General features: G+C 44.0%; 1 protein-coding gene across 2 annotated transcripts; it reads right to left on the minus strand.

Moving 5' to 3' along the window:
- Nucleotides 1–2,085: 2,085 nt before the first annotated feature.
- PRPF40A (pre-mRNA processing factor 40 homolog A) lies at nucleotides 2,086–23,701 on the minus strand. Of its 2 annotated transcripts, XM_033065359.2 has the most exons (27): nucleotides 23,651–23,701; nucleotides 20,715–20,852; nucleotides 19,724–19,804; nucleotides 18,491–18,521; nucleotides 18,286–18,308; nucleotides 17,592–17,669; nucleotides 16,846–16,956; nucleotides 15,996–16,116; nucleotides 15,546–15,570; nucleotides 13,958–14,254; nucleotides 12,615–12,723; nucleotides 12,279–12,343; nucleotides 11,496–11,660; nucleotides 11,149–11,257; nucleotides 10,085–10,235; nucleotides 9,868–10,001; nucleotides 8,644–8,758; nucleotides 8,466–8,557; nucleotides 8,250–8,366; nucleotides 7,350–7,487; nucleotides 5,830–5,925; nucleotides 4,953–5,039; nucleotides 4,753–4,849; nucleotides 3,966–4,027; nucleotides 3,246–3,380; nucleotides 2,931–3,053; nucleotides 2,242–2,281 (listed from the first exon to the last, which is right to left on the minus strand). In XM_033065359.2, exons 1-26 carry the CDS (start codon nucleotides 23,684–23,686, stop codon nucleotides 2,961–2,963), a joined length of 2,706 nt encoding a protein of 901 aa, XP_032921250.2. In that variant the 5' UTR covers nucleotides 23,687–23,701; the 3' UTR covers nucleotides 2,242–2,281; nucleotides 2,931–2,960. The 2 variants fall into 2 exon arrangements, with proteins under 2 accessions (XP_032921251.2, XP_032921250.2); XM_033065360.2 differs by having other exon boundaries at nucleotides 2,086–3,053.
- Between the last annotated feature and the right edge of the window lie 313 nt (nucleotides 23,702–24,014).

Raw genomic sequence — 24,014 nt, forward strand, 5'->3', positions numbered from 1 at the left:
ATGAAAGCCAAGCTGGCATGTTCTCTTTAATATTTTTCTAGTCATAGATCTGCTGCTTAGCAAGATTAGAAATGTTTTCTAAAGCAGTTCACGTTCCTTTCCTGGTCTGTTCCTGCCATAAAATCAAATAAACTATTTACACTACTACACTGAAGCCAGAGGGGTTTTTTGGGTCACTCTTACCTGGGTTTTTGGGGTTTTTTTGTTTGTTTTTTTTCCTAAAAAATGGTGATATTTGATAGGTGAACACCTGGAGCTTGTGTGGATGAAAACTGAATTTTGAAAATAACCAATTTATTCTTTGTTATTTTGGAAGAGGCTGAGGGAAGAAATTTAGGGAAGAAATTTGGGGAGACACCTGGATCAGCTCCAGGAGAAAAATAATTCATATTTCTCATATTGGGATTCTCATTGGTCAGAAATGCACTCAATCCAAATATTTAAGGCCCAAACAACTTGAATTTTAATACCAAATTTAATTTTTAAAAGGGTTGAATAAAATTATTCTGAGGGAGGGTCAGGATTAACCAGCACAGCCAAGGTTTCAATGATGGACACAGTTAAAAACCATCCAAAATAATCCAATAATTGATTAAAAACAATCAATGTGGCTAAAATTCCTTCCAGTTTCCAGGTGGGAATGCAGAGGTTGAGCTGTTGGCTGGCAGGAAAAAATGGGGTTGGGAAATAGGAAACAAATACAAAACAAAAATCTGGAAAAATAAACCTGAACTGAATTCCCTGGAAATCTCAGCCCTGCCTTAATTGGTTTCTTCCAGCAAATTGAATTAGGATGTTAAGAAAACCCCTCCACTGGAATTACTGACATTCCCAGGTTTTTATTTTGAATGGAAAAATAAAGGCAAACCTTTTAAGAGTGATATTCCCTCAGGAATTGTTCCTTGATTTTGTGTGGGTGCAAGGGAATCAAATCAGAGCTTTGGGAGTTCCTCCTGCAAACCTTCAGGAGCTGCCAGACTGGAAATCCTCCCAAATCCATGCACATTCCATTCCTGCTGCCCCTCCTGCTTTCCAAACTCTGCTGCAGCATTCCCACTTTGGGATAGAAAATAAATCCAGGGAAGGAAAGCAAACCTGGCTGTGTTCAGTCCTGGAGCAGCAATTCATCATCTCCCATTTTAATTTTAATTTTATAGCAATTAAAAACCTCCCATCCTTCCTTGGGAGAGCCACTGCAAGGGAAACCTGGAATTTCCTCCCTGCCCCTGCTTCCAACCTGGATTTCCACAGTAAACACCCATGGATACCAAAAATCCCCACAAACTCTTGTTTGACCAAATCCAGGGTTTTTATCCCAGGAAATAAATGGGTGATGAGCAGTGACCTTCCAGGGGGAAACAGCAGGACTGGGGTGTGCTTTCCCATCCCACAGCATCCCAGGAAAAAATCCCAAAGCATACCAGGAAAAAAAATCCCAAAGCATCCTAGGAAAAAGTCCCAAAGCACCCCAGGAAAAAAAATCCCAAAGCATCCAAGTCCCAAAGTATCCCAGGAAAAATCCCAAAGCATCCCAGGAAAAAATCCCAAAGCATCCCAGGAAAAAATTCCAAAACATCCCAGGAAAAAATCCCAAAGCATACCAGGAAAAATTCCAAAGCATCCCAGGCAAAAAAAAAAATCCCAAGGCATCCCAGAAAAAAATCTCAAAACACCCCAGGAAAAGAAATTCCAAAGCATCCCAGGAAAAATTCCAAAACATCCCAGGAAAAAAAAAATCCCAAAGCATCCCAGGAAAAAATTCTAAAGCCCCCCAGGAAAAATTCCAAAGCATCCCAGGAAAAAATCCCAAAGCATCCCAGGAAAAAGTGGTTACAACCTCGTGGATTTTGAAGAGCTCATTTCACTCTCAGGGCGTTCTGAAGGATTCTGAGCTTTGTAACCACCCCAGCCAGGGAATCCCCTGGAGAAATGGATCCCTTGGGTGTTCATGCACTGGTAAAAGGGGTCAAAATTCAGGACAAAAATTCCTGAGAGGGAATCTGAAGAATCTTCCAGCAGGTTTTGTGAGTGGTTCTGTGGCTCAGAGCTGCACAGAGCATTTAAGGAGAAATAAATACCAGTACATGCTAAAAGACAAGGTTTAATCATCGATAAAAATGTACAAAAATATTCCAAGGACAGCGGCTTCCCAAATGTCCTCCCGAGCAGGGCTGGGGCACCTTCCTGACCGTGCAGGGCTGGGGCAGGGCTGCAGCTGCCTCCTCCTCCTCCTCCTCCTCCTCCTCCTCCTCTGCTCTGCAGCTCCACTCTGCAGCAGGCTCTTAAGGCAACACATGGAATTGCGTTTGACATTGCATTTTTATTCCTGGGTTTTCCCAAGGGGGAGAGGAAAGGTGAGAGGAGCGCTGGAGGAGAGCCAGGGCTGGGATTTGGGATTTGGGAATTGAGGTGGGTGTGTCCCCAGCGCTCCCCCTGCTGGCACAGCGGGACAATTCCCAGCCCCACATTCCCGGGATTTGTTCGGGATTGCTGGAGTCGGGACTTGCACAAACAACCCCAAACGTGGGGTTTGCAGAACCCATCGGGACATGGATCCCTGCTCCTGCTGCCTTCCCAAAACTTCCCACCCGAGCAAATCCAGCAGTGGAGGAAAGCACAAGGAATTAAATTAGAATTGTTCTGCTGAAGGTGAGCTGGGCTCTGCCCAGGCAGCCCAGGGCTGTTCCCTGCCTTGGGAAGGACACTGCAAAGTGCTTGGGGACACTGCTGCCACCTCCGTGTCCCCTCCAGGGGATCCCAGCCCGCAGCTCCAGGCCAGGCACAGCTTTGCCCTCAGAATTCCATGGATTTTTCTACTTTTGACTGGACTGAAGTGGTAAAAAACTAAAAGCCACCGTTGCTGTGGCCAAGGGCCACCGGCCACCGGCCCCAGGGCCTCGCCCACACAAGGCTTGGTTTTATTTTGCCACCTGTAAACATTTTTGGTATCAAGGATCTCCTCATTGATCTTCATCCAGCTGCTCCAACAGCGTCCTCCTCTGTTTCTCCAGCTCCCCCTCGCTGAGCTCGCTGCCAGAGGTGTCCCAGTTTCCCTGTGGACAGAGGGACAGTGGCAGGGTGGCATTTCCTGGGAGGCTCCTCAGACCCCAAATCCCAAACTGGGACTGGCAGAGACCTCCAGGAGGATCCAGTCCCACTGAGGGCTGTCCCAGAGCACTCCTGAGGAGCTGCACCCAGCAGGTGCCCCTGCCAGAGCCCAGACTCAGGGAGGGAGCAGAGCTTACAGAATCTTTCCCAGGCCGTTTCTTCGTGGGAGATTTGTGCTTGGACTCGGATCTCTGTCTGGCTCTTTCCTTCTCACTGTCCCTCTCTCTTTCTTTCTTGTCCTTCTCTCGTTCCACATCAGATTCTGGTGAATCCTGAGGGGAAAAATAAGGGAATATTAATGTGGAGCATTTTAAAGTCCAACTTGTATTTGAAGAATTGGAGAATCATGGAATGATTTAAGCTGCAAGGGACCTTAAACCTCATCCCATTCCCCCCCTGTCACGGGCAGGGACACTCCCACCATCCCAGGCTGCTCCAGTTTGTCCACCCTGGCCTTGCACACTTCCAGGGATGGAAGTTTTCCTGGGAATCCTGTGCCAGGATTTCCTAGCAGGGAAGAAGTGAAGCTCCTGCTGCTTTTTAGACCCTTTTGCTGCTCTTGTACCACTCAAGAGCTTCCAACACAACCCTGCTGCTCAGGCAGGCACCAGCAATGGTTGGGATCCTTCCCAGGGAACTCCTGGATTTGCCAGGACAAACAGCAAATCCCAGCTGACTTGTGGAGTCCAACCCTCCAAATCCAGCAGGTTCAAGTGGATGAATATCAGGAATATACAACAAAGTTGTTGTTTTGGCAGTACCCTCCTCCAGCTTGATCCCAGTTTTTCCCTAGGAAAATCCAGCTGGGATTACTGCCAGGCTGTCCACACCCCAATTTAAATCTGAGCTTCACTTACAGATTTGTGCCTCCTCTTCTTGCTCTTCTTCTTGTGTTTTTTGGACTTCTTGTAACTCCTCTCTGCAGCCACAGGGAGAAGCAAAAAAACCCCAGGAATGAAAGGATAAATCCCAAAGGATAAAAGCACAGCTGGTTGCAATCCCATCCCGTGGGTCCAACAGATCCCATGCCATGGATCCCATGGATCCCATCCCACTGATCCCATGCCATGGATCCCATGGATCCCATCCCACTGATCCCATCCCATGGATCCCATGGATCCCATCCCACTGATCCCATGCCATGGATCCCACTGATCCCATCCCATCCCATGGATCCCACTGATCCCATCCCATCCAATAGATCCCAGTGATCCCATTCCATCCCTATCCCATGGATCTCACTGATCCCATCCCATCCCATCCCATCCCATCCCATCCCATCCCATCCCATCCCATCCCATCCCATCCCATCCCATCCCATCCCATCCCATCCCATCCCATCCCATCCCATCCCATCCCATCCCATCCCATCCCATCCCATCCCATCCCATCCCATCCCATCCCACCCCCTCCCATCCCATCCCACCCCCTCCCATCCCATCCCACCCCCTCCCATCCCATGGATCCCATCCCATCCCTTGGATCCCATGGATTTCACTGATCCCATCCGAAAGATCCCACCCCATGGATCTCATTGATCCCAACCCATTGATCCCATCCCATCCCCTGGATCTCATCCCATGGATCCCATGGATTTCACTAATCCCATCCCAATCCATGGATCCCATGGATCCCACCCCGTACCGGACTCGGCGCTGGACGAACGCTCGGACACCGAGCGCGATTCCGAGCGCTGCCGCTTCTTCTTGGAGTGGCTGTCGTCATCCTCAGACTCAGAGCCCTTCCCACAGAGCCAGGGGAGAATTCCAGTCAAAGCTGGGACCTCCAGCAGGAATTCCCCAGCCCAGCTGGGATGGCAGAGGGAGGGTCCCAGGAATACTCACGGAGCGGGATCGCGAGCGCTTCCGGTGATGTTTTTTGGATTTCTTCGAATGTTTCTTGGTTTTGGAGTGGTGGTGCTGACACTCGTGCTGTGGGCAGGGCAAGGAGGGGACAGCTTGGGATTCCAGCAGGGACTGGCCTTGGAAAAGCCCTCAAATCCCAGCTTGGGGGTTCCCAAAATCCCAGCATGGGGAAGGAACACTTCCCTGGGGATGGGGCAGTAAATCCACATCAGCTCCTACAGAGATCCCAAAAACTGGTGGGATCTTGAGCTACAAAAGCTGGGAAAGGTTCAGAACTCCATAAATTCATCCCAAAAACTGGTGGGATCCTTGGCCACAAAAACTGGGAAAAATTAAAAATTCCATAAATTCATCCCAAAAACTGGTGGGATCCTTGGCTACAAAAACTGGGAAAGGTTCAGAACTCCATTAATTCATCCCAAAAACTGGTGGGATCCTTGGCCACAAAAACTGGGAAAAATTAAAAATTCCATAAATTCATCCCAAAAACTGGTGGGATCTTGAGCTACAAAAACTGGGACAGGTTCAGAACTCCATAAATTCATCCCAAAAACTGGTGGGATCTTGAGTTACAAAAACTGGAAAAGGTTCAAAGCTCCATAAAATCAACATTTAATGGCAGAACCCCACCCCTTGTTCTGCCTAACTGGAAATGATGGAATTAAGTCAAAATTTAAAATTCAACTGGAGGAAATGGAGCAAAATCCCCAAGTGTGAGAGATGAAAAATCACAATAATTAAATAAAAATAATTAACCACTTTATGGGAAAAATTCCATGAAATCCTTCCCACACAATTTAGAAGGAATTTTTATTGTCTAGTGTCCAAAGATTTAAAAATAAAAAGGAATAATTACCTCAAGCACATGAAGGAAATCCTTAAATATCCTTTTCCTTTCAGATTCCAGGGTGATGTCTTCAAATGCTGGCTCCTTCACAAATCTGTCTCTGATCTGCCAGGAAAATTAATTCTGTTAATGACATTCAAAGCAATTAAATTATAAATTAAAATATTGGGATAGAATAAATCAAAGAAAATAAAATATGATATGGTCATGGTAATGGCAATAAGAAATGATAAAAGCAGTAAGGAATAGGAATAAAGATGATAAAAATTAAAGAGAAAAAGGAGTAATAAAAATAATAATGCAGAATAAAAATAATAAGGCATAAGAAAAGTAATAAGAAAAATAAGAAAGAAAAGAAAAAATAAGAAAAATAAAAATAATAAGAAAAATAGGAACACTAAAAACCTGAAGGAATAAAAATAAAAGTATCTAACAGAAATATGAAGAAGTAACACAAATAATACGAAAAATAAATAATAAAAATTAAGAGATAATAAGAATAGGAATAATAACAGGAAAAATGAAAAAATAAAGGTAATAATTTAAAAAATAATAAAAATATATTTCTTTTCACCAGTTGAAAAAGCCCCTGAACCTCTACAGGGCTAAACTCTTTGAATTCCAGATTTCCAAGCAAATCCCGAACTTTTGGGATTTACGGGTTTGGGGATTTGGGGATTTTTGGGATTTCCAAGTTTGGGAATTTGGGGATTTTTGGGATTTATAGGTTTGGGAATTTGGGAATTTTTAGGATTTCCGGGTTTGGGAATATGGGAATTTTTGGGATTTGTAGGTTTAGGAATTTGGGAATTTTTGGGATTAATGGGTTTCGGAATTTGGGGATTTTTGGGGTTCATAGGTTCGGGAACTTGGGAATTTTTGGGATTATTGGATTGGGGAATTTGGGTTTTTTTGGGATTAATGGCTTTGGGAATTTGGGGATTAACAAATTTGGGAATTTGGGAATTCTCGGGATTTATAGGTTTGGGAATTTGAGAATTTCTGGGATTTCCGGGTTTGGGAATTTTTGGGATTTATAGGTTTGGGAATTTGGGGATTTTTGGGATTTATAGGTTTGGGCATTTGGGGATTTTTGGGATTAACAGGTTTGGGAATTTGGGGATTTCTGGGATTAACAGGTTTGGGAATTTGGGAATTTTCGGGATTTATAGGTTTGGGAATTTGGGAATTTTCAGGATTTATAGGTTTGGGAATTTGGGAATTTCTGGTATTAACAGGTTTGGGGATTTTGGGGATTAACAAATTTGGGAATTTTGGGAATTCATAGGTTTGGGGATTTGGCAATTTTTGGGATTTCCCAGATTGGGCATTTGGGCATTTCCGGTATTAACGGGTTTGGGGATTTTTTGGGATTCAAAGGTTTGGGAATCTGGGGATTCTCGGGATTTATAGGTTTGAGGATTTGACAATTTTTGACAATTGGGAATTTGGGGATTTCCAGTATTAACGGGTTTGGGGATTCACAAGTTTGGGGATTCTGAATTTTCCCCAGGAACTCTCATGCTCACATCCTCCCAGACAGCGTCCAGCTCGATGGCAGGCGTGGCCTGTTTCAGCATGCTCTTGAAGGCCGACTCCTTCCTCTTCATCTTGCGCGCCTCCTCCTTCTCCCGCTCGCGCTCGCGCGCCTCGGCCTTCTCCAGCAGCTGGGGAGCAGGGAGCTCGTTAGTGGGGTGGGCTAATTGCACACTGGGGTGGGCTAATTACACACTGGGATTTAATAACTCCAGTCATTGGGATTTAATAACTCCAGTCATTGGGATTTAGTAACTCCATTTATTGGAGATTCATAACGCCATTTATTGGGATTTTTATAGTTCCGTTAATTGGGATTTAATAACTCCAGTAATTGGGATTTAATAATTCCAGTAATTGGGATTTAATAATTCCAGTAATTGGGATTTAGTAACTCCATTTGTTGGGGATTAATAACTCAATTTATTGGGATTTTATGGTTCTGTTAATTAGGATTTAGTAATTCCATTCATTGGGATTGAATAATGCACTGATCAGTGAATGCACCAATCAATGAATGCACCAATTAAGGAATGGACCAATCAATCAATGCTCCAATCAGTGAATGTATCAATCGATGCCCCAATCAATCAATGCCTCAACCAATCAATGCCCCAACCAATCAATGCCCCAATCAGTGAATGCACCAATCAATCAATCAATGCCCCAATCAGTGAATGTATCAATCAATCAATGCCCCAGTCAGTGAATGCCCCAAGCAGTGAATGCACCAATCAGTGAATGCACCAATCAATGAACGCCCCAATCAATCAATGCCCCAATCAATCAATGCCCCAACCAATCAATGCCCCAACCAATCAATCAATCAATCAATCAATCAATCAATCAATCAATCCATGCCCCAATCAATCAGTGATTGATAGTGCACTCACACTGTTGAAAGCCAGTTTGATGTTGCCAGCATCCAGCGTGGTGGCTCTTTTGGTGGAGCTGATGACAGTGACAAAATCCTCGAAGGACGTGTTCACCTCCACCACAAAGCCTTTGTCCTGGAACACAGAGCTCCTTGGGCACAGGGCCAGCAGCAGTTCCTGGGATCCCAGGGGAGCCCCAGCTCCATGGGAACGAATTCCAGGAGCAGTCCTCACCTTCAGGATGTCCTTGATGATCTTCTTCTCATCATGGTACCGAGCTTTTAAATCCTCCACGTAGAACTTGAACAGGTCGAGCGCTGTGGATCCTGAGGGAGGGGTTGGTTAAGCCACAGCTCAGGTTTAAGCCCAGAGCTGTTAAAACCAGGACTAATGGCAGGTTTAGCCTCCTTACCAGGCTGGCCCAGCATGCTGGTGAACCTGATGTCGGAGCTGATGGCTGGGTACAGCTCCATCCAGGAGGACATGGAGTGCAGCTGCCCGTGCTCGTGCAGCTCATCCAGAAACAGCTGCAAAAAACCAGGAAATGGGAATTTGGGGTCAGGCTGCTCCATGCCACCAGCTGGGATGGATTGCTGTGCTAAGTGCAATTCCATTTCTGTTCCAACAGCATTGAAAAAATCACTTCTTGTGTTCTTCTTCCTGCCTTTCTCAGTCTCATCACCTGAGTTCCATCCTCACATGGGCACCACGACTTTACTTTTATTTTTTTTTTTTTTTTAGCCAGAGTTAGGATTAAAGCTATGAGAGACAGAATTTTGTGTTCAGATTTAGCTGCTAATTAGTTTTTATTTATAGAATAGTATAAATGTGAAATAATAAATGAGAAAGAATATCTAAGTGTATACAGTATCTATTTACAGTGAGTGCTGCAGTACTTTTAGCTACTAAGTTCAAAATGAAGGAATGGTGATGTATTTTGTATTCTGTATTTTACTTGTCACAAGGTTTTTTTAAAGCTTAATTATTTAATTAAAAACTAGTACTTAAATTAGTTTTATTTTTGACTTAATGGCTGAACAGATTTTTTACTGAATTTAAAAGCACTCCTCAGACCTAAGAAGAAAGTGAAGAAAGAAAGAAACCTTTGCCCTAAAATCTTCATTTTCTTTTGTATTTATTACAATATTTTAAAATGTCAAATTTTGATTTTTTTACTGTAGGACATTACACATTTCTATTTAAACTACACACCAGTGATTTTAGTCCTACTGAATTCTGGAAGCTTTCTCCAAGGCTTTAGGTCAAAAGCAGAGTTTTTTTGGGGGCAGCACAGAGAGTTCCAAATTCCCTGTTTTTAGGGTTGCAATAACCTACAAAGTTCCAGCTGCATCTCCTTCCCATCCAGGCCCATTCCCTTGGGTTTTCCCTTTCTTTTTTCCAGCTTTCTGACCTAACACAGCAGTTTCTCATGCCACAAATATCTCCTTGAACCAACCCTCAGAAATAAAAAATAAAATAATTAAAAAAAAAATAGAAAAAAAATCAAATCCACATGGACTATCCCATCGCATGGAAATCCCACCACCTGGAATATCCCACCACCTGGAATATCCCAAGATGGGAACACAATGACATCCCATGACATTTTTAGGACAAATCCCCAAATCCCACCGACCTGGAAAGACTCCCTGTTCTTGCGCTGCCTCCTCCTTTCCCTCAGCAAACTTTTCTGCTTCTCCTCCTCCTCCTCCTTCTCCAGAGCCCTGATGTGCTCCTCAAAGCAGATCAGGGCGTCCTCCTTGTCCATGTCTGGCAGGAGAAAGGGAGAAGGAAGGTCAGAAATGAGGGTTTTGGTGCCAGGGGAGCAGACCCTCCCTGCAGGCGCTGCCTACTCTGGAGCTCCTCGTCCTCGGCGAAGGTGGGGTTGTCCATCAGGTACTGCTGCGCCTCCGACCACGTGGTGCAGTAGGTGACGTTGGCCATGTTGTCCAAAATGTTCTTCAGAGCTTCCCAGTTCCTCTTCCTCAGCTGCTTGGCTTGTTCCTGAGGGGGAAAGGTGGTTTATTTGGGCTTGGTTTGGGTAGAAACGGAAGATGTTGTTTGAGAAATGTGGGGTTTGTCTTTAATTGATTGTGGGATTGTGGGATTGTGGATGGTTTGGGCTCAGCCCATCCCAACCTCCTGCCCTGGACAGGGAGCAAGGCCCATCCACCCTGGCCTTGGACAGAGCAACACCACTTCCTATTATTATTATTATTATTATTATTATTATTATTATTATTGTTGTTGTTGTTATTATTATCACCACCCTGGCCATGGACACTGAACAACACCATTTCCCCATATTATTATTATTGTTATTGCTGTTGTTGTTATTATTTCACTGATTTACAATAAAATCATAATGTGATTGATTAAAATCCTCAGAAAATTCCACACATGGTAAAATCCAGTAGGAATAAATCCCAATAAACTCATTATTATTATTATTAGTAGTAGTAGTATTGTTATTATTTCACTGATTTCAAATAAAATCCATCATGGGAGTGATCAAAATCCTCTGAATTCAAATTCCACACATGGTAAAATTCAGCAGGAATAAATCCCAATAAAATCCTTATCATTACTATTATCATTATTATTTCAATGATTTAGAATAAAATCCCTCATGTCATTGATTAAAATCCTCAAAAAATTCCACACAGGGTAAAATCCAGCAGGAATAAATCCCAATAAACCCATTATCATTATCATTATTATTATCATTATTATTTCACTGATTTAGAATTAAATCCATCCCGTGATTGACCAAAACCCTCTGAAGATTTCCCCCATGGTGAAATCCACAGCACAAAAGCCACTAAAGCCCTTCCCTGCAGGCTGCTGCAGCTGTGCCCAGGTGTGCAGAGCTCCAGGAGCAGGGAGGAGGTGCTGATGACCCAAAGGGAATTTTTACCTTCTCCTTCTTGGACAGGAAGAACAGAACGTCCTCGTAGATCTCCAGGCGGTCCCGCTCGGAGATGGCATTCCACACTTCCATCTCCCCAAACATCTGCTCAGCTTTCCTGGGCAAAGCACATTGCAAACACACACTTAATCACTGATTATTAATTATTAATTATTGCTGACTCAATCCCCCAGAGCTCTGGCCCAAGCAGGAACACTTTATAAGAATTCTCCTTCATTTTCCCTCTTGGAATTTTTTTTATTTTTAAATTTTGATCAAGGAAGGAAAAAGTTAAAAGTGGCAGTTGTGGCACTGCCAGCAGTTTTTATCCCAGATTCCTGTCCCCAGTCTCTCACTTGTATCTGGTGGTGGATGTCATCTTCTCATGGTTTTCCAGGAATCTTTGGAAGGATTCCTTAGCTTCCTTGTACTTGGATCTGGCTTCTTCCTTCTCCTCCTTCTCTGTCTGAACTTTGTAAGCGTTGAAGGCTTGCTTTTTCTCACTCAGTTTTGCCAAAGCACTTCCCAGGAAAGGAAAGGAAAATGTTAATTGTAAATAAAGAAAAACAGGAAAAAAACGAAAATCAGAAAAAAAATCAGAAAAGGAAAATGAGGAAAAAAATGAAATCTGAAAGAAAGGAAAATCAGAAGAAAAAAGAAAATCAGAAAAAAAAAGAACATAGAAAGTCAGGAAGAGAAGGCAAAGAAATTCAGAAAAGAAGGAGAATCAGAAGAAAAATGAAAATTAGAAGAAAAAAGAAAATCAGAAGAAAAAAGAAAAAAGCCAGGGAAAAAAGGAAAATCAGAAAAAAAGGAAAGGAAATCAGAAAAAAGAAAATCAGAAAAAAAAGGAAAAAAGAAAAAAAAAAAAAAAAAACCAGAAAGCAAAAGCCAGCAGGTTTGAATAATCCAGATTTGAGATAAAATTAATTTGTACAATTTAATCCCCAAATCAGCACAAAATATCAATTCCCACATTTCTTCCCAATGAAAACTCAGCTGCTGGAAGCATTTCCTTCTGCAGGAAAGGCAGAAAATTCCCTGCCAATGGCACAAGTGCAGGAATGTCCCTTCCTGAGAGAACTCTGCATTTTTTGGAAGTCAATTCCCTGAAAATGGTGAGGAATTAAAGTCAGTACCTGTATCTGGGGTCATTAATGATCATTTTCATGGCCTGCTCCCAGGAAGCATTGGATGGAACCCTCTGTGAAAACAGGAATTATGGATTAATTAATTACTTAATCAATTAATATGGAATTAACACCCTTAAAATAGCCACAGGGAGAAGGAAAAAAAGAAAATTTTATTTTCAACCTAAAACAACATTTCACCGCAATGTTCTTTTCCTTCATTTCCTCAAGAGTGAGGAATTCTGCTCCAAAATAGGCAAATATAATAGAAATAAAAGCAGGTTTTTGTAGCTCAATAAAACATTAATAATTGGGCAATGAAATATTAATAATTGGCCCCAATACCTTTTCTTTTAGCAGTTCTTTAAATGCCTGTTTGGCCTCTTCCTTTGTGTTCCACGTGTAGGTTTTTTTCACTGGTTGGGCATCCTCATCCTCCTTCTTGGCAGCAGCACTAAAACAAAAAGAACTTTATTAATTCACTTTTTTTCATAAGTTAGAGGCACTGAAGAGTCAAAAACCACCACAAAAATGAGTTTATTTAATACCAACTCAAAGTAAAAAAAAAATTTTAATAATTCATATAAGGCTTTTCCTTCCAGGCACCACAACTGATGAAAAAAAGATCAAAATAAATGAATTATTTAGGCAAAAAAACCCTATTTCTCCCCAGTCCCTGATCCAAGCCTTCCTTCAATTTTAAAGCCAACTTGTCCTGTGGTAAATTCTTCATTTCCTTGAAGAACTCACTTTAAGAGTGCTGCAGGTTTGTGGGGAGATCTTGGTGTTTGGGCTGGGTGGGAAGGGACATTCAGGATCATCCCAATCCTGCAGGGACAGCTCCCAATGTCCCAGGCTGCTCCACCCTGACCTGGGACATTCCAGAGATCCAGGGGCAGCCACAGCTGCTCTGGGAATTCCAGCCCAGGACTCATGGTGCATCTTTTGAATAAATACCAATTTTATTTATTCCTTTTGCTCTGTTCCCTGTCCAACCTGACCTGGGACATTTCCAGTGATGCAGGAACAGCCAGAGCTTCTCTGGGAATGCCATTCCAGAACCAAGGGTCATCCTTTCACTAAATACCAATTTTATTTATTCCTTTTGCTCTGTTTAGTCTCTGTTCCCTGTCCAACCTGACCTGGGACACTTCCAGAGATCCAGGGGCAGCCTCAGCTGCTTTGGGAATTCCACCCCAGTGCTCAAGGTGCGTCCTTTCACTAAATACTCAGTTTAATCTCTGCTCAGGATCACACAGGGAATGATTTCCTCCCAACACCCCATCCCAACCAACCTCCCTGGAGCTGCCATCCCCTCTGGCACTCACTCTGTTGTCCCCTCCTGCTCTGCCATCCTCCATCACTCACTCTGCTGTCCCCAGCACTCATTGCTGTCCCCATCACTCTCTGCTGTCCCCAGCACTCACTGCTGTCCCCAGCACTCACTCTGCTGTCCCCAGCACTCACTGCTGTCCCCAGCACTCACTCTGCTGTCCCCAGCACTCACTCTGCTGTCCCCAGCACTCACTCTGTTGTCCCCAGCACTCACTCTGCTGTCCCCAGCACTCACTCTGCTGTCCCCAGCACTCACTCTGCTGTCCCCAGCACTCACTGCTGTCCCCATCACTCTCTGCTGTCCCCAGCACTCACTGCCGTCCCCATCACTCTCTGCTGTCCCCAGCACTCACTCTGCTGTCCCCTCCTGCTTGGCCCCCTCCTCGGCGGTGGCAGTGCCGGTGTCAGCGCTGCTGTCCTGCGTGCCGGGGGCGGCGCTGGGCTGGCCCTGCTCCTCGGCCGTGGCCGTGCCAGCGCTGTCCGTGTCCCCTGAGGCAGCAGCAGGAGCAGGGTCCCCCTCAGCAGCAGCTCCTGTGGCAGCAGAGGTGGCCGTGCTGCTCTCGGTGGCCGGGGCCGCGCTGGCCCCGCTCGCGCTCTCGGTGGCCGCGGCCGGAGCCGAGGTGGCGGCGGTGGCATCGTCCGGCTTCGTGCTGGGGACAAAATAGCAATTGTCACCTGGAGGGATGGAGCTGGGACAGCAGGGAAAGGGGGGTGAAGGAGGGGGAAAAGGGAATGAGGGGCTGGGGGAGTTGAAGAGTTGGAGGAGGCTTGTGGGCACTCAGGGGTTGAAGAACCTCAGCTAAAATTTGAAGGCCCTGAGGAAAAAAGGGTGGAAGAGCTTCAGGAAAAAAGGGTTGAAGGTCCTCAGAAAAAATGGGTTTGAAGGCTCCTAGGAAAGTTTTGAAGAGCCTCAGGTAAAGGAATGAAGAACCTCAGGAAAAAAGGGTTGGAGACCCTCAGGAAAAAGAAAGGGTTTGAGGTCTCCCACGAAAGAGAGTTGAAAGACCTCAGGAAAAAGGGTCGGAAAAACCTCAGGGAAAAAGGGTTGAAGGCCCTCAGAACAAATCGGTTTGAAGGCTCCCAGGAAAGTTTTGAAGAGTCTCAGTTTTGTAAAAGGGTTGAAGAACCTCAGGAAAAAAGGGTTGGAGACCCTCAGGAAAAAGAAAGGGTTTGAAGGTTCCCACGAAAAAGAGCTGAAAGACCTCAGGAAAAAAGGTGTGAAAAACCTCAGGGAAAAAGGGTTGAAGGCCCTCAGAAAAAAAGGATTTGAAGGCTCCCAGGAAAAAAGGGTTTGAAGAACCTGAGGAAAAAAGGGTTTGAAGGCTCCCAGGAAACTTTTGAAGAGTCTCAGTTTTGTAAAAGGGTTGAAGAACCTCAGGAAAAAAGGGTTGGAAGACCCTCAGGAAGAAAGTTTGAAAGGCCCTCAGGAAAAAAAGGTTGAAGACCCCTAGGAAAAAGTGTTAGAAGGATCCTAGGAAAGGTTTGAAGGCCCTCAGAAAAGAGGGTTTGAAAAGCCTCAGGAAAAAAGAGGATTTGAAGGAAAAAAAAAAAGATTTGCAAGACCTCATGAAAAAGGGTCTGAAGAACCTCAGGGAAAAAAGGATTTGAAGGAAAAGTCTGAAAGACCCTCAAGAAAGAGTTTGAAGAGATTCAGGAAAAAGAAAAGGTTGAAGGCTCCCAGGAAAAAGGGTTTTAAGAACTTCAAGAAAAAAAGGTCTGAAGAACCTTAGAAAAAAAACAAGGGTTGCAGAAGCTCAGGCAAAAGGCTTTGAAGGTTCCCAGGAAAGGTTCAAAGAGCCTCAGGAAAAAGGGCAGAAGGATCCCAGGAAAGGTTCAGAGACCCTCAATAAAAAGGTTTAAAGCTCCTCAGAAAAGGTTTGGAGATCCCCAGGAAAGGCTTAAAGGTCCCCAGGAAAAAATCAGCATAATGTTAAAAAGTACCTGTTTTCTTCAGCTTTTATCATTGCTAGAGGAAAAAGGAGAAAAACAATTAAAATATGGATTTAAAATAGTTCATAGTTCTGGTAATTCTTGATTTAATACAAGTATATTTAAATATTCTTGTTAATATCAAAAATTTTAATGTTTGTGGCCTTCAAAGACTGAAATCAGTCACGATTAAAATAAACTTTAGAAATGACACTACAGAAAGAAAAAAAAGACTTTTCAGTTTAAAATAATAATTTTAATTTGTAAAAAAATAGTTCAAAAACCCAGAAAGAAACTCAGGATTATTAAACAGAATTTCATGAAAAAAAAAAAATTAAATTATTGCTGCCTACTTCCTATTTTTTTACACTTATTCTTTTCACTCAGCTGATTTTATTGCTATTTAAAAAAATAATGTAATTAATTTATATTTAAAAAAAGACAAGTCCAGCAGCCTTTTACCTTCAAGATCCTCCAGCTCTTTGGGTTTTGCCCAGCGGGATTCCTTTGTTTGGGAATTGTAGTAATAAGGCTTCCCAGAATCTGATTTATATTCCTTCCAGGGACACTTGGATAACAATTGCTGATGGAGAGAAAAATCAAAAAATTTCCAAGTATTGCTTTAAATAAGGATTCCTGCTTCATTCTTAATTATTCCTGCTCCTAAATAAGCAATTAGCAACATCACTAGCTGGGATAATTATGGGACAAAAGGCTTTGGGTGTATTGAAGTTGCATTTCTGGAGCTCTTACTTCCAATTATGGGAAAAAAAATCAACAAAATTCCAAGTTTTTCCATTTTTTCCCTAGGGGATTTAACTTTGCTTAAGGTTTATTTTCAGTTCTCATCTACAAACTTCAAATATTTCTCAAAAAGCCAGAAAAATTGGTTAAAAAGTGAAAATAAATCACATTGCACCAAGGTGATTTGATATTACCCAACAGGAATAAACCAGAGAATTCTCAGGAATTTGTTGTGTATTTTCAAAGCAATAATTTGACCAAAATGGGAATTTTTAAGAACTTTTTCTTCTCTAAATAATTTCTCTATTACATCTCTAAATAATTTTAAAAGGCACATTTTTAATTTAAAAAAACCTATCTAAAAATTAGGAAAATGGAAGAATTTTGGCCACTTTGCTCCCTCAGGTTCTCCCAACACAAGGAGAACAATCCAAACATTCCAAGAATATTTCTCACAGGAAGAGTTTGCTCCCACTGCTTCCAGCAGAATTCTCCTTGCTGCACGTGCTAGGTTTGGAAATCCTGATGAAATCCTAATGATCCCAGAATTAATTTGGGATCTGATTACCTCAGCAGGGGTTTTGAGGTCATCTGGCTTCTCCCACGTGGACTGCTTGGTCTCAGTGTTGTAGTAGTAAGTTCTTCCATCTGGGGATTTGTGCTCTGTCCACGTGGATTTCTGGGGAGTAAAGAAAAATGAAATAAACTCATCCAAATTGTTAATGTACAAACACAGAATGACAGGATGATTGTGGGCAGGTGATTTATTGCAGAGCTCTGGGAATCAGGGGTACAACCCCAAATGTGACTGCACATGGATTCCAGAGGGACAGGTTTTTATTCCCTTTTGTTATGGAACTATAAAATAATTATTAAACCCAAATTGTTCTATTCTATACATTGATCTTATCCAAGCAGGGATTCTTGTGATTTCCATCAGGGCCCCAAAATCTCCTTTCTCTTGATTCTTGTCACCATTACATCGCTTCTCATGGTTCTCATTATGATCAAACAATAATATATTCAATTACCAAACAATTATTACATTACCAATCACATTATTTATCACATGATGATCACACAGGTGCAGTTTCACCTGATCCAATAAAGACAAATCCCAACATTCATTCCCAGGCCTGGTTCCCTTCCCAGCCCTGCCAGACCCAACCTTTCTTTGCACCCCTGAATCTGTTATACACAATCCCACGATTTTAGAAACATTTAAAAATGGACATTTTAAAATGAAACATTTTAAAATGGACAAAGGAATGAAGAAATGGGGATACAGGTGCAGAGGAATGTTGGGATCCAAACCTGCTTGGCGTGCTCCTCGCTGGCAGAGCTGCTGGTGCTGGAGCTTGGCTGCACTGTGGACACCACGGGATGTGTTGTCTGAGAAAAAAAACAGGAAATCCTCATTCCCTGCTGCCTCCAGCCCAAACTATCCCAAAATTCCCAAATTTCAGCAGCACAGCAAAGGCAGGCAGCCCAAATCACACCTCAACTCAGTGTTTTTCCCCAAAAATCTCATTTTTTTGGGAGTGCAGCTGTACAATTCCACATCCCAGAGGGTCCAACTCCCATCAGGAATGGAAGGGCTCAGAGCAGAACAACCCCAAATCACAATTCCAGCAGCATCCCAAAACTTGGAGTTTTGAGCCAATTCCCAAATTTGTTTCAGGAAGATGAGCCCACTTCCACAACAATTCCTGCTGCTTTCCATGGAGTTTTCCCAAGAATTCCCTGCAATCAGCACTGGATCCACTCCTGTGGAGCAGAGATTGGAGATGCCAAGGAAAATTGGATTTCCTGCCAGTCCAGGATGGAAATTCATGGAAATCATTTGGATATCATCTGTATTTAATAATTAACTTGGGAGAGATTTCAAGGAATAACCAAAAACTTGGAGTAAAAACCAGAATTAATGTTTTCCTTTAAATCCCTCAAACCAAGTTTGCCCCACACCCCACTGTAATTCCAACATTCTGGAATTGTGCTTTGCACATACCTGAGTTCCAGGAGGGGTCACACCTGAAAAAAATAAATTAAAAATTAATAAAAAGCCTCATTTTTCTAAAAAATTCCTCCATGTGTGCAAGATAAAAATTCCAGGGCTGGAATGTTCCACTCCATTTTAGGGAAAAGTGGAATTTTTTAATGTTTCATCAGATTTTGGTTAAATATTTTGAAATTATATCAAGTTGTTGACTCACCTACTTGGGCATCCATGCTGTTCACTCCTGGCTGTAAAAATAATGAAATAAAAACAATTAAACATTTAAACAACTGCATTTAAATAATTAATTACTGAGGAATTAAATCCTAAAAAAATCCAATATTCATTAGCCAAGCAAGGCCTTTCTGCCACTAATTCCTTAAATAAGGTTCCTGCTCCCTTCTTCATTATTCCTGCTCCTAAATAAGCAATTAGCAACATCATTAGGTGGGATAATTATGGGACAAAAGGCTTTGGGTGCATTAAAGTTGCATTTCTGGAGCTCTTCCTGAAATTCCTTCCAATTCAGGAAAAAAAAATCAACACAATTCCAACTTTTCCCTTTTTTTCCCTTGGGGGATTTAACTTTACTTAAGGTTTATTTTCAGTTCTCAGCTACAAATTCCAAATATTCCTCCAGAAAACAGAAAAATTGGTTAAAAAAATGAAAATAAATTACATTGGATTGATTTGATTTAGTATTACCCAACAGGAATAAACCAGAAAATTCTCAGGAATTTGTTGTGTATTTTCAGAACATTATTTGACCAAAATTCTGATTTTTAGGAATTTCACTGTTCCTAATCAGCACAACCAAGGTTTGTGCTCAGCACCACAGGAAATTCCAGAGGAATTGAAGGATTTAAATCTGCATATGGAAAATAAAAATAAAATTCAATTCTTTCTGCACTGAAAGGACTGGAACTGGTTTAAGTGCATCTCTTAGGCTTGGTCTAAATTTATTTCTTAATAACAGGATTTAATTTAATTTCTTCCCCTCAGAGATTTCACCTGTATTTCAACTTTTCCTTCTCCATTTCCACCCAAGAATTCCTCATTCCTTGAGCCATTCCAGAAATTTTTATACTCAACTGAATAGCAGGAACTTTTAATAAAAAAATCTCTTTGTAATGGATTCTAATCACTTTGAATTAAAACTCTCTAAAAAATTACAATTTAAGAGAGAATTAAGAATTTTACAATCCAAGGTCACAGAGATTCCTGCCAGCAAGTGAAAGGTAAGGAATAAAGGGAAAAGGAATTTAAAGAGTGATGAAAATACAAAAATCTTATTTTTATAATTATTAAAGAGCCACATAAAACTCCACTGTAATGAAAAATATATTTAAAATCTAAATTCTTATTTTCTAATTGAAGGGAGCAAAGAGTGAACAACAACAAATGCTAAAAGAGGTTTTAAAAACTGGGGAAAAAATGGAATTAAACTCACAGGAACCGTGGGCTGCATGGCAGCCTGGGACATGTGGGACATCATCATTCCAGGCATCACTGACTGCATCATCCCAGGCATCTGCAATTCCATTTTAATTCATTTTATTTCAGCATATTCTCCACACAAAACACACAATTTTTATTTAAAAGCCTTCATCTGATATTTCTTTTTAATTAAAAAATAAACAAACCTCAACTTGCCTCTTAGGTAACAAAAAAATCAAATTAATTGGTGGGATTAAAAGCATTAATAAATATCAAATGATGGATTTACAATTAGAGATGCATTAATAAATCCCAAATTATGGATTTTGTGTTAGAGGCACACTAATAAATCCCAAATTATGGATTGATAGTTCAAATTACAGATGCATTAATGAATCCCAAATTATGGATTTAGAGGCACACTAATAAATCCCAGATTATCAATTGATAATTCATGTTAGAGGTGCATTAAGAAATCCCAAATTATGTATTGATAATTCAAATTACAGATGCATTAATGAATCCCAAATTATGGATTTATAATTAGAGATGAATTAATGAATCCCAAATTATGGATTTATAATTAGAGATGAATTAATGAATCCCAAATTATGGATTTATAATTACAGATGCATTAATAAATCCCAAATTATGGATTTTGAAATCCCAAATTGTGGATTGAGAATTCAAGCTAGAGATGCAATAATAAATCCCAATTATGGACTTAGAGTCAGAGGCACACTAATAAATCCCAGATTCTGGACTGATTAATTAATTAATTAATTACCTGCTCTCCCACCAATTTCTAATTAGAGTAACAGAGCTTCCTCAATTCCCTGCTCCCCATGAGAAGAGCCTGAACTGGGCAGGATAAAATCCCTGAATTCCTGATGTTCCTTCAGGGAGATCTGCCCAGCTCAGAGGATAAAATAATCCTGGACCAGAAGAATTGCTGGCAATAAAATAACAATAAAATAATAATAAAATAGTGCTGAAGTGCTTACCTGCCCCATGGGGGGCCCTCCCATGGGGGGCATCATCTGAGGCATCATCCCATGGGGCACTGGGGGCATGTTGGGGGGTCTCTGGCCCATGGGGTGCATGCCCATGGGGGGGTAGTGGGGCATTCCTGGGTGGCCCATCTGGAAAACACAAAATCACCAACCACACTCACCAAAGGGAACAAAGGGAGATCCCTTGGTTGGTTTTTTTTATTATTTTAATTATTGGAGCACTTTAAGGACTTGCTGTTCCTCTGAGAGGTGAGATAAACCTTGGCAGAATTTCCCTTTGGAGAAGAGAATAAAAGAAATCAGATTATTGATCACAGAGTCCCAGAATGGTTTGGGTAGGAGGGACCTTAAAGCTCCCCCAGTTCCACCCTCTGGGACATCTCCCCCTACCCCAGGAGCTCCAAGCTGACCCTGGACACTTCCAGGGATCCAGGGGCAGCCTGGAATTCCATCCCCACCCTCACAGGGAAGGATTTCTCCTGAATTTCCCCTAACTCTAGCACCTTCCAGTCCAAAAGCTGATTTCCAATGATTTTTCTTATCCCAGAAGATTCCCTGGGGCTGGGGTCACACAAAGAAACCACAAACAACTGAAAAGGTTTGAATCTTCTGGACAGAACACCTGAATTTTCTGAATCACAGCACATGCAGTGACAGCTCCTGCCTCCCAAACCCCAGGTGATTCCAGGTGGAACAGTGCTTCCTAAAATTCTCCCCTGACCCTTTTTGCAGTGGTTTCTTTGTTTTCAGAGGGACCTGGTGCTGTCAGCACTTGTGGAGAGCGAGAAGGTCCCTCCTGAGCCTCCTTTTCTCCAGGCTGAGCCCCTTTCCCAGCTCCCTGAGCCACTCCTGCTGCTCCAGCCCCTTCCCAGCTCTGCATCCAGCCAGCTCTGGGATCCAGTGTGCCCTGGGGGGCATTGGGAACAGCATCCCCAGCAGATCAGGGTGCTGGTCCTGTCCCTCTGAGGCACATCTGGGGTGATCCTGCCCCTCTGGAATGTTTCTGTCCCTCTGAGGCACATCTGGAATGATCCTGCTCCTCTGGAATGTTTCTGTCCCTCTGAGGCACATCTGGGCTGCTGTGCCCAGCCCTGGCTCCTCAGCACAGCAGGGACAGGAGCACCTGGAGCATCTCAGTGCCCAGGAGAGATAACAAATGTTTTTACAAATATGTTAATAGTAAAAGGAAGGGCAGGTCCAGCCTCTGTTCCCTGCTGGATGAAGGAGGGAAGACAGTAACTGCAGATGGAGAGAAGCAGAAGTGCTTAACTCCTTCTTTGCCTCAGTCTTTAGTGGGAAAGCAACTTGTCCTCAGGACAGCTGTCCCCCTGGGATGGCAGAGGGTGCCAGGGAGCAGAATGGTCCCCCTGAGGCACTCAAGAGAACTGTTGAGCAGCTCAGATGTTCATAAATCTATGGGCCCAGGTGGGATCCACCCCAGGGTGATGAGGGAGCTGGCAGATGAATTGCAAAGCCTCTCTCCATCATTTACAAGCAGTCCTGGGACACTGGGGAGGCTCCAGATGACTGGAAGCTGGCCAGTGTGACATCAAAAGGGTGGGATGGAGAATCCTGGCAGCTATAAGCCAGTCAGCCTGACCTCAGTACTGGTAAGGTCATGGAACAGTTTGTACTGATGTCATCTCACAGCACTTAGTGGATGGCAAGGGGATCTGGGTTTGGGAGGGGAAGGTTGTGTTTGAGCAAACTGATCTCTTTTTATGAACAGGTGAGTGCCTGGTGGGTGCAGGAAGGGCTGTGGATGTGTACCTGGATTTCAGCAAGGCCTCTGACACTGCCTGCCACAGAATACTCCTGGAAAAGCTGCAGCCCATGGTTTGGACAGGAGCACTCAGGGCTGGGTTAGGAACTGGCTGTGCCCAGAGAGTGCTGGTGACAGTCACTGGCAGTGTCCCTCAGGGTCTGTGCTGGGGCCAGTCCTGTTCAGTATTTTCACCGCTGACATGGATGAGGGTACTGAGTCTTTCATTAGTAAAGTCACAGATGACACTAAGCGTGTGTTGATAAAGCACTGGAATGTTCTGCCCAGGGAAGTGCTGGAGTCACCATCCCTGGATTGTTTAAGGAAAGACTGGATGTGGCACTTGGTGCCATGGTCTAGTGGAGATGTTAGGGCATGGGTTGGACTCAATGATCTTGAAGGTCTCTTCCAACCCAAAATTCTGTGAAAGGCTGAGAGAGCTGGGGCTGCTCAGCCTGGAGAGGAGCCCCAGCCGTGGGGTGTGCATGTCTGTCCCTGGGTGTCACTGAGTGTCCCTGTGTGTATCTGTCTGTACCTGGGTGTCACTGAGTGTCCCTGTGTGTATCTGTCTGTACCTGGGTGTCACTGAGTGTCCCTGTGTGTATCTGTCTGTACCTGGGTGTCACTGAGTGTCCCTGTCTGTGTGTGTCTATCCCCGGCTGTCCCTGAGTGTCTGTGGATATCCCTGGCTGTTCCTGTCTGTGCGTGTCTATCCCTGAGCCCCACTGTGTGTTCCTGTCTGTGTGTGTCTATCCCTGAGTGTCCCTGTCTGTGGATACCCCTGCTGTCCCTGTCTGAGTGTGTCTATCCGTGTGTCCCCCTGGGTGTCCCTGTGTGTATCTGTCTGTGTGTGTCTCTCTGTCCCTGTGTGTATCTCTCTGTCCCTGGGTGCAGAGGGTTCCGAGCAGGAGCCCCCAACGGACCAGAGACCAGGCAGGGACTGACCCAGGAAGTTCCAGCCGGACATGAACAAGAACTTCCTCCTTGCAGGGATGACAGGTGCCCAGAGAGGCTCTGGTCTCTCCCTCACCGAGCACACCCAGAACCTCCCGCACACCACCCCGCACCACGGCACCACCCCACCCCACCTGCCGTACCCCCGGAGCGGGGAGGCAGCACCAGCTCCCGCACGGCGCCGCTCCGTGCCCGCCCCACCATCACTCACCATCAGAGAGCCGCGGTCGACGCCGCCCGGCCGCATGGCGGGGCTGAGCAGGGAGCCCCCGCAGCGGCCCAGGAGGCGCCCGCGCAGCGGCGGCCGCGGCGCCGCGGGCCCGAAGGGCAGCAGCGGCTCGGGCTCGCCGCGGGGCGGGAGCAGCGGCGCCAGCAGGCTGACGGGCTTCCCCGCCGGCCAATCGGGCCGCGCCGCCAGCCGCGCGCTCTTCGGCGATTGGTCGGCGCCCGAGCCCACCGGCCGCACGGCGTCGCCCGGCGTCAGCTGCATGAGGGGCGGCGGCTTCGGCAGAGAGAACGGCAGCGGCTGCGGGGAGGCGGCGGCGGCCGCGGCCGTGGAGTCCCCGCCGGACATG

The sequence above is a fragment of the Catharus ustulatus genome, chromosome 7, assembly GCF_009819885.2.
Source record: "Catharus ustulatus isolate bCatUst1 chromosome 7, bCatUst1.pri.v2, whole genome shotgun sequence".
Lineage (NCBI taxonomy): Eukaryota > Metazoa > Chordata > Aves > Passeriformes > Turdidae > Catharus > Catharus ustulatus.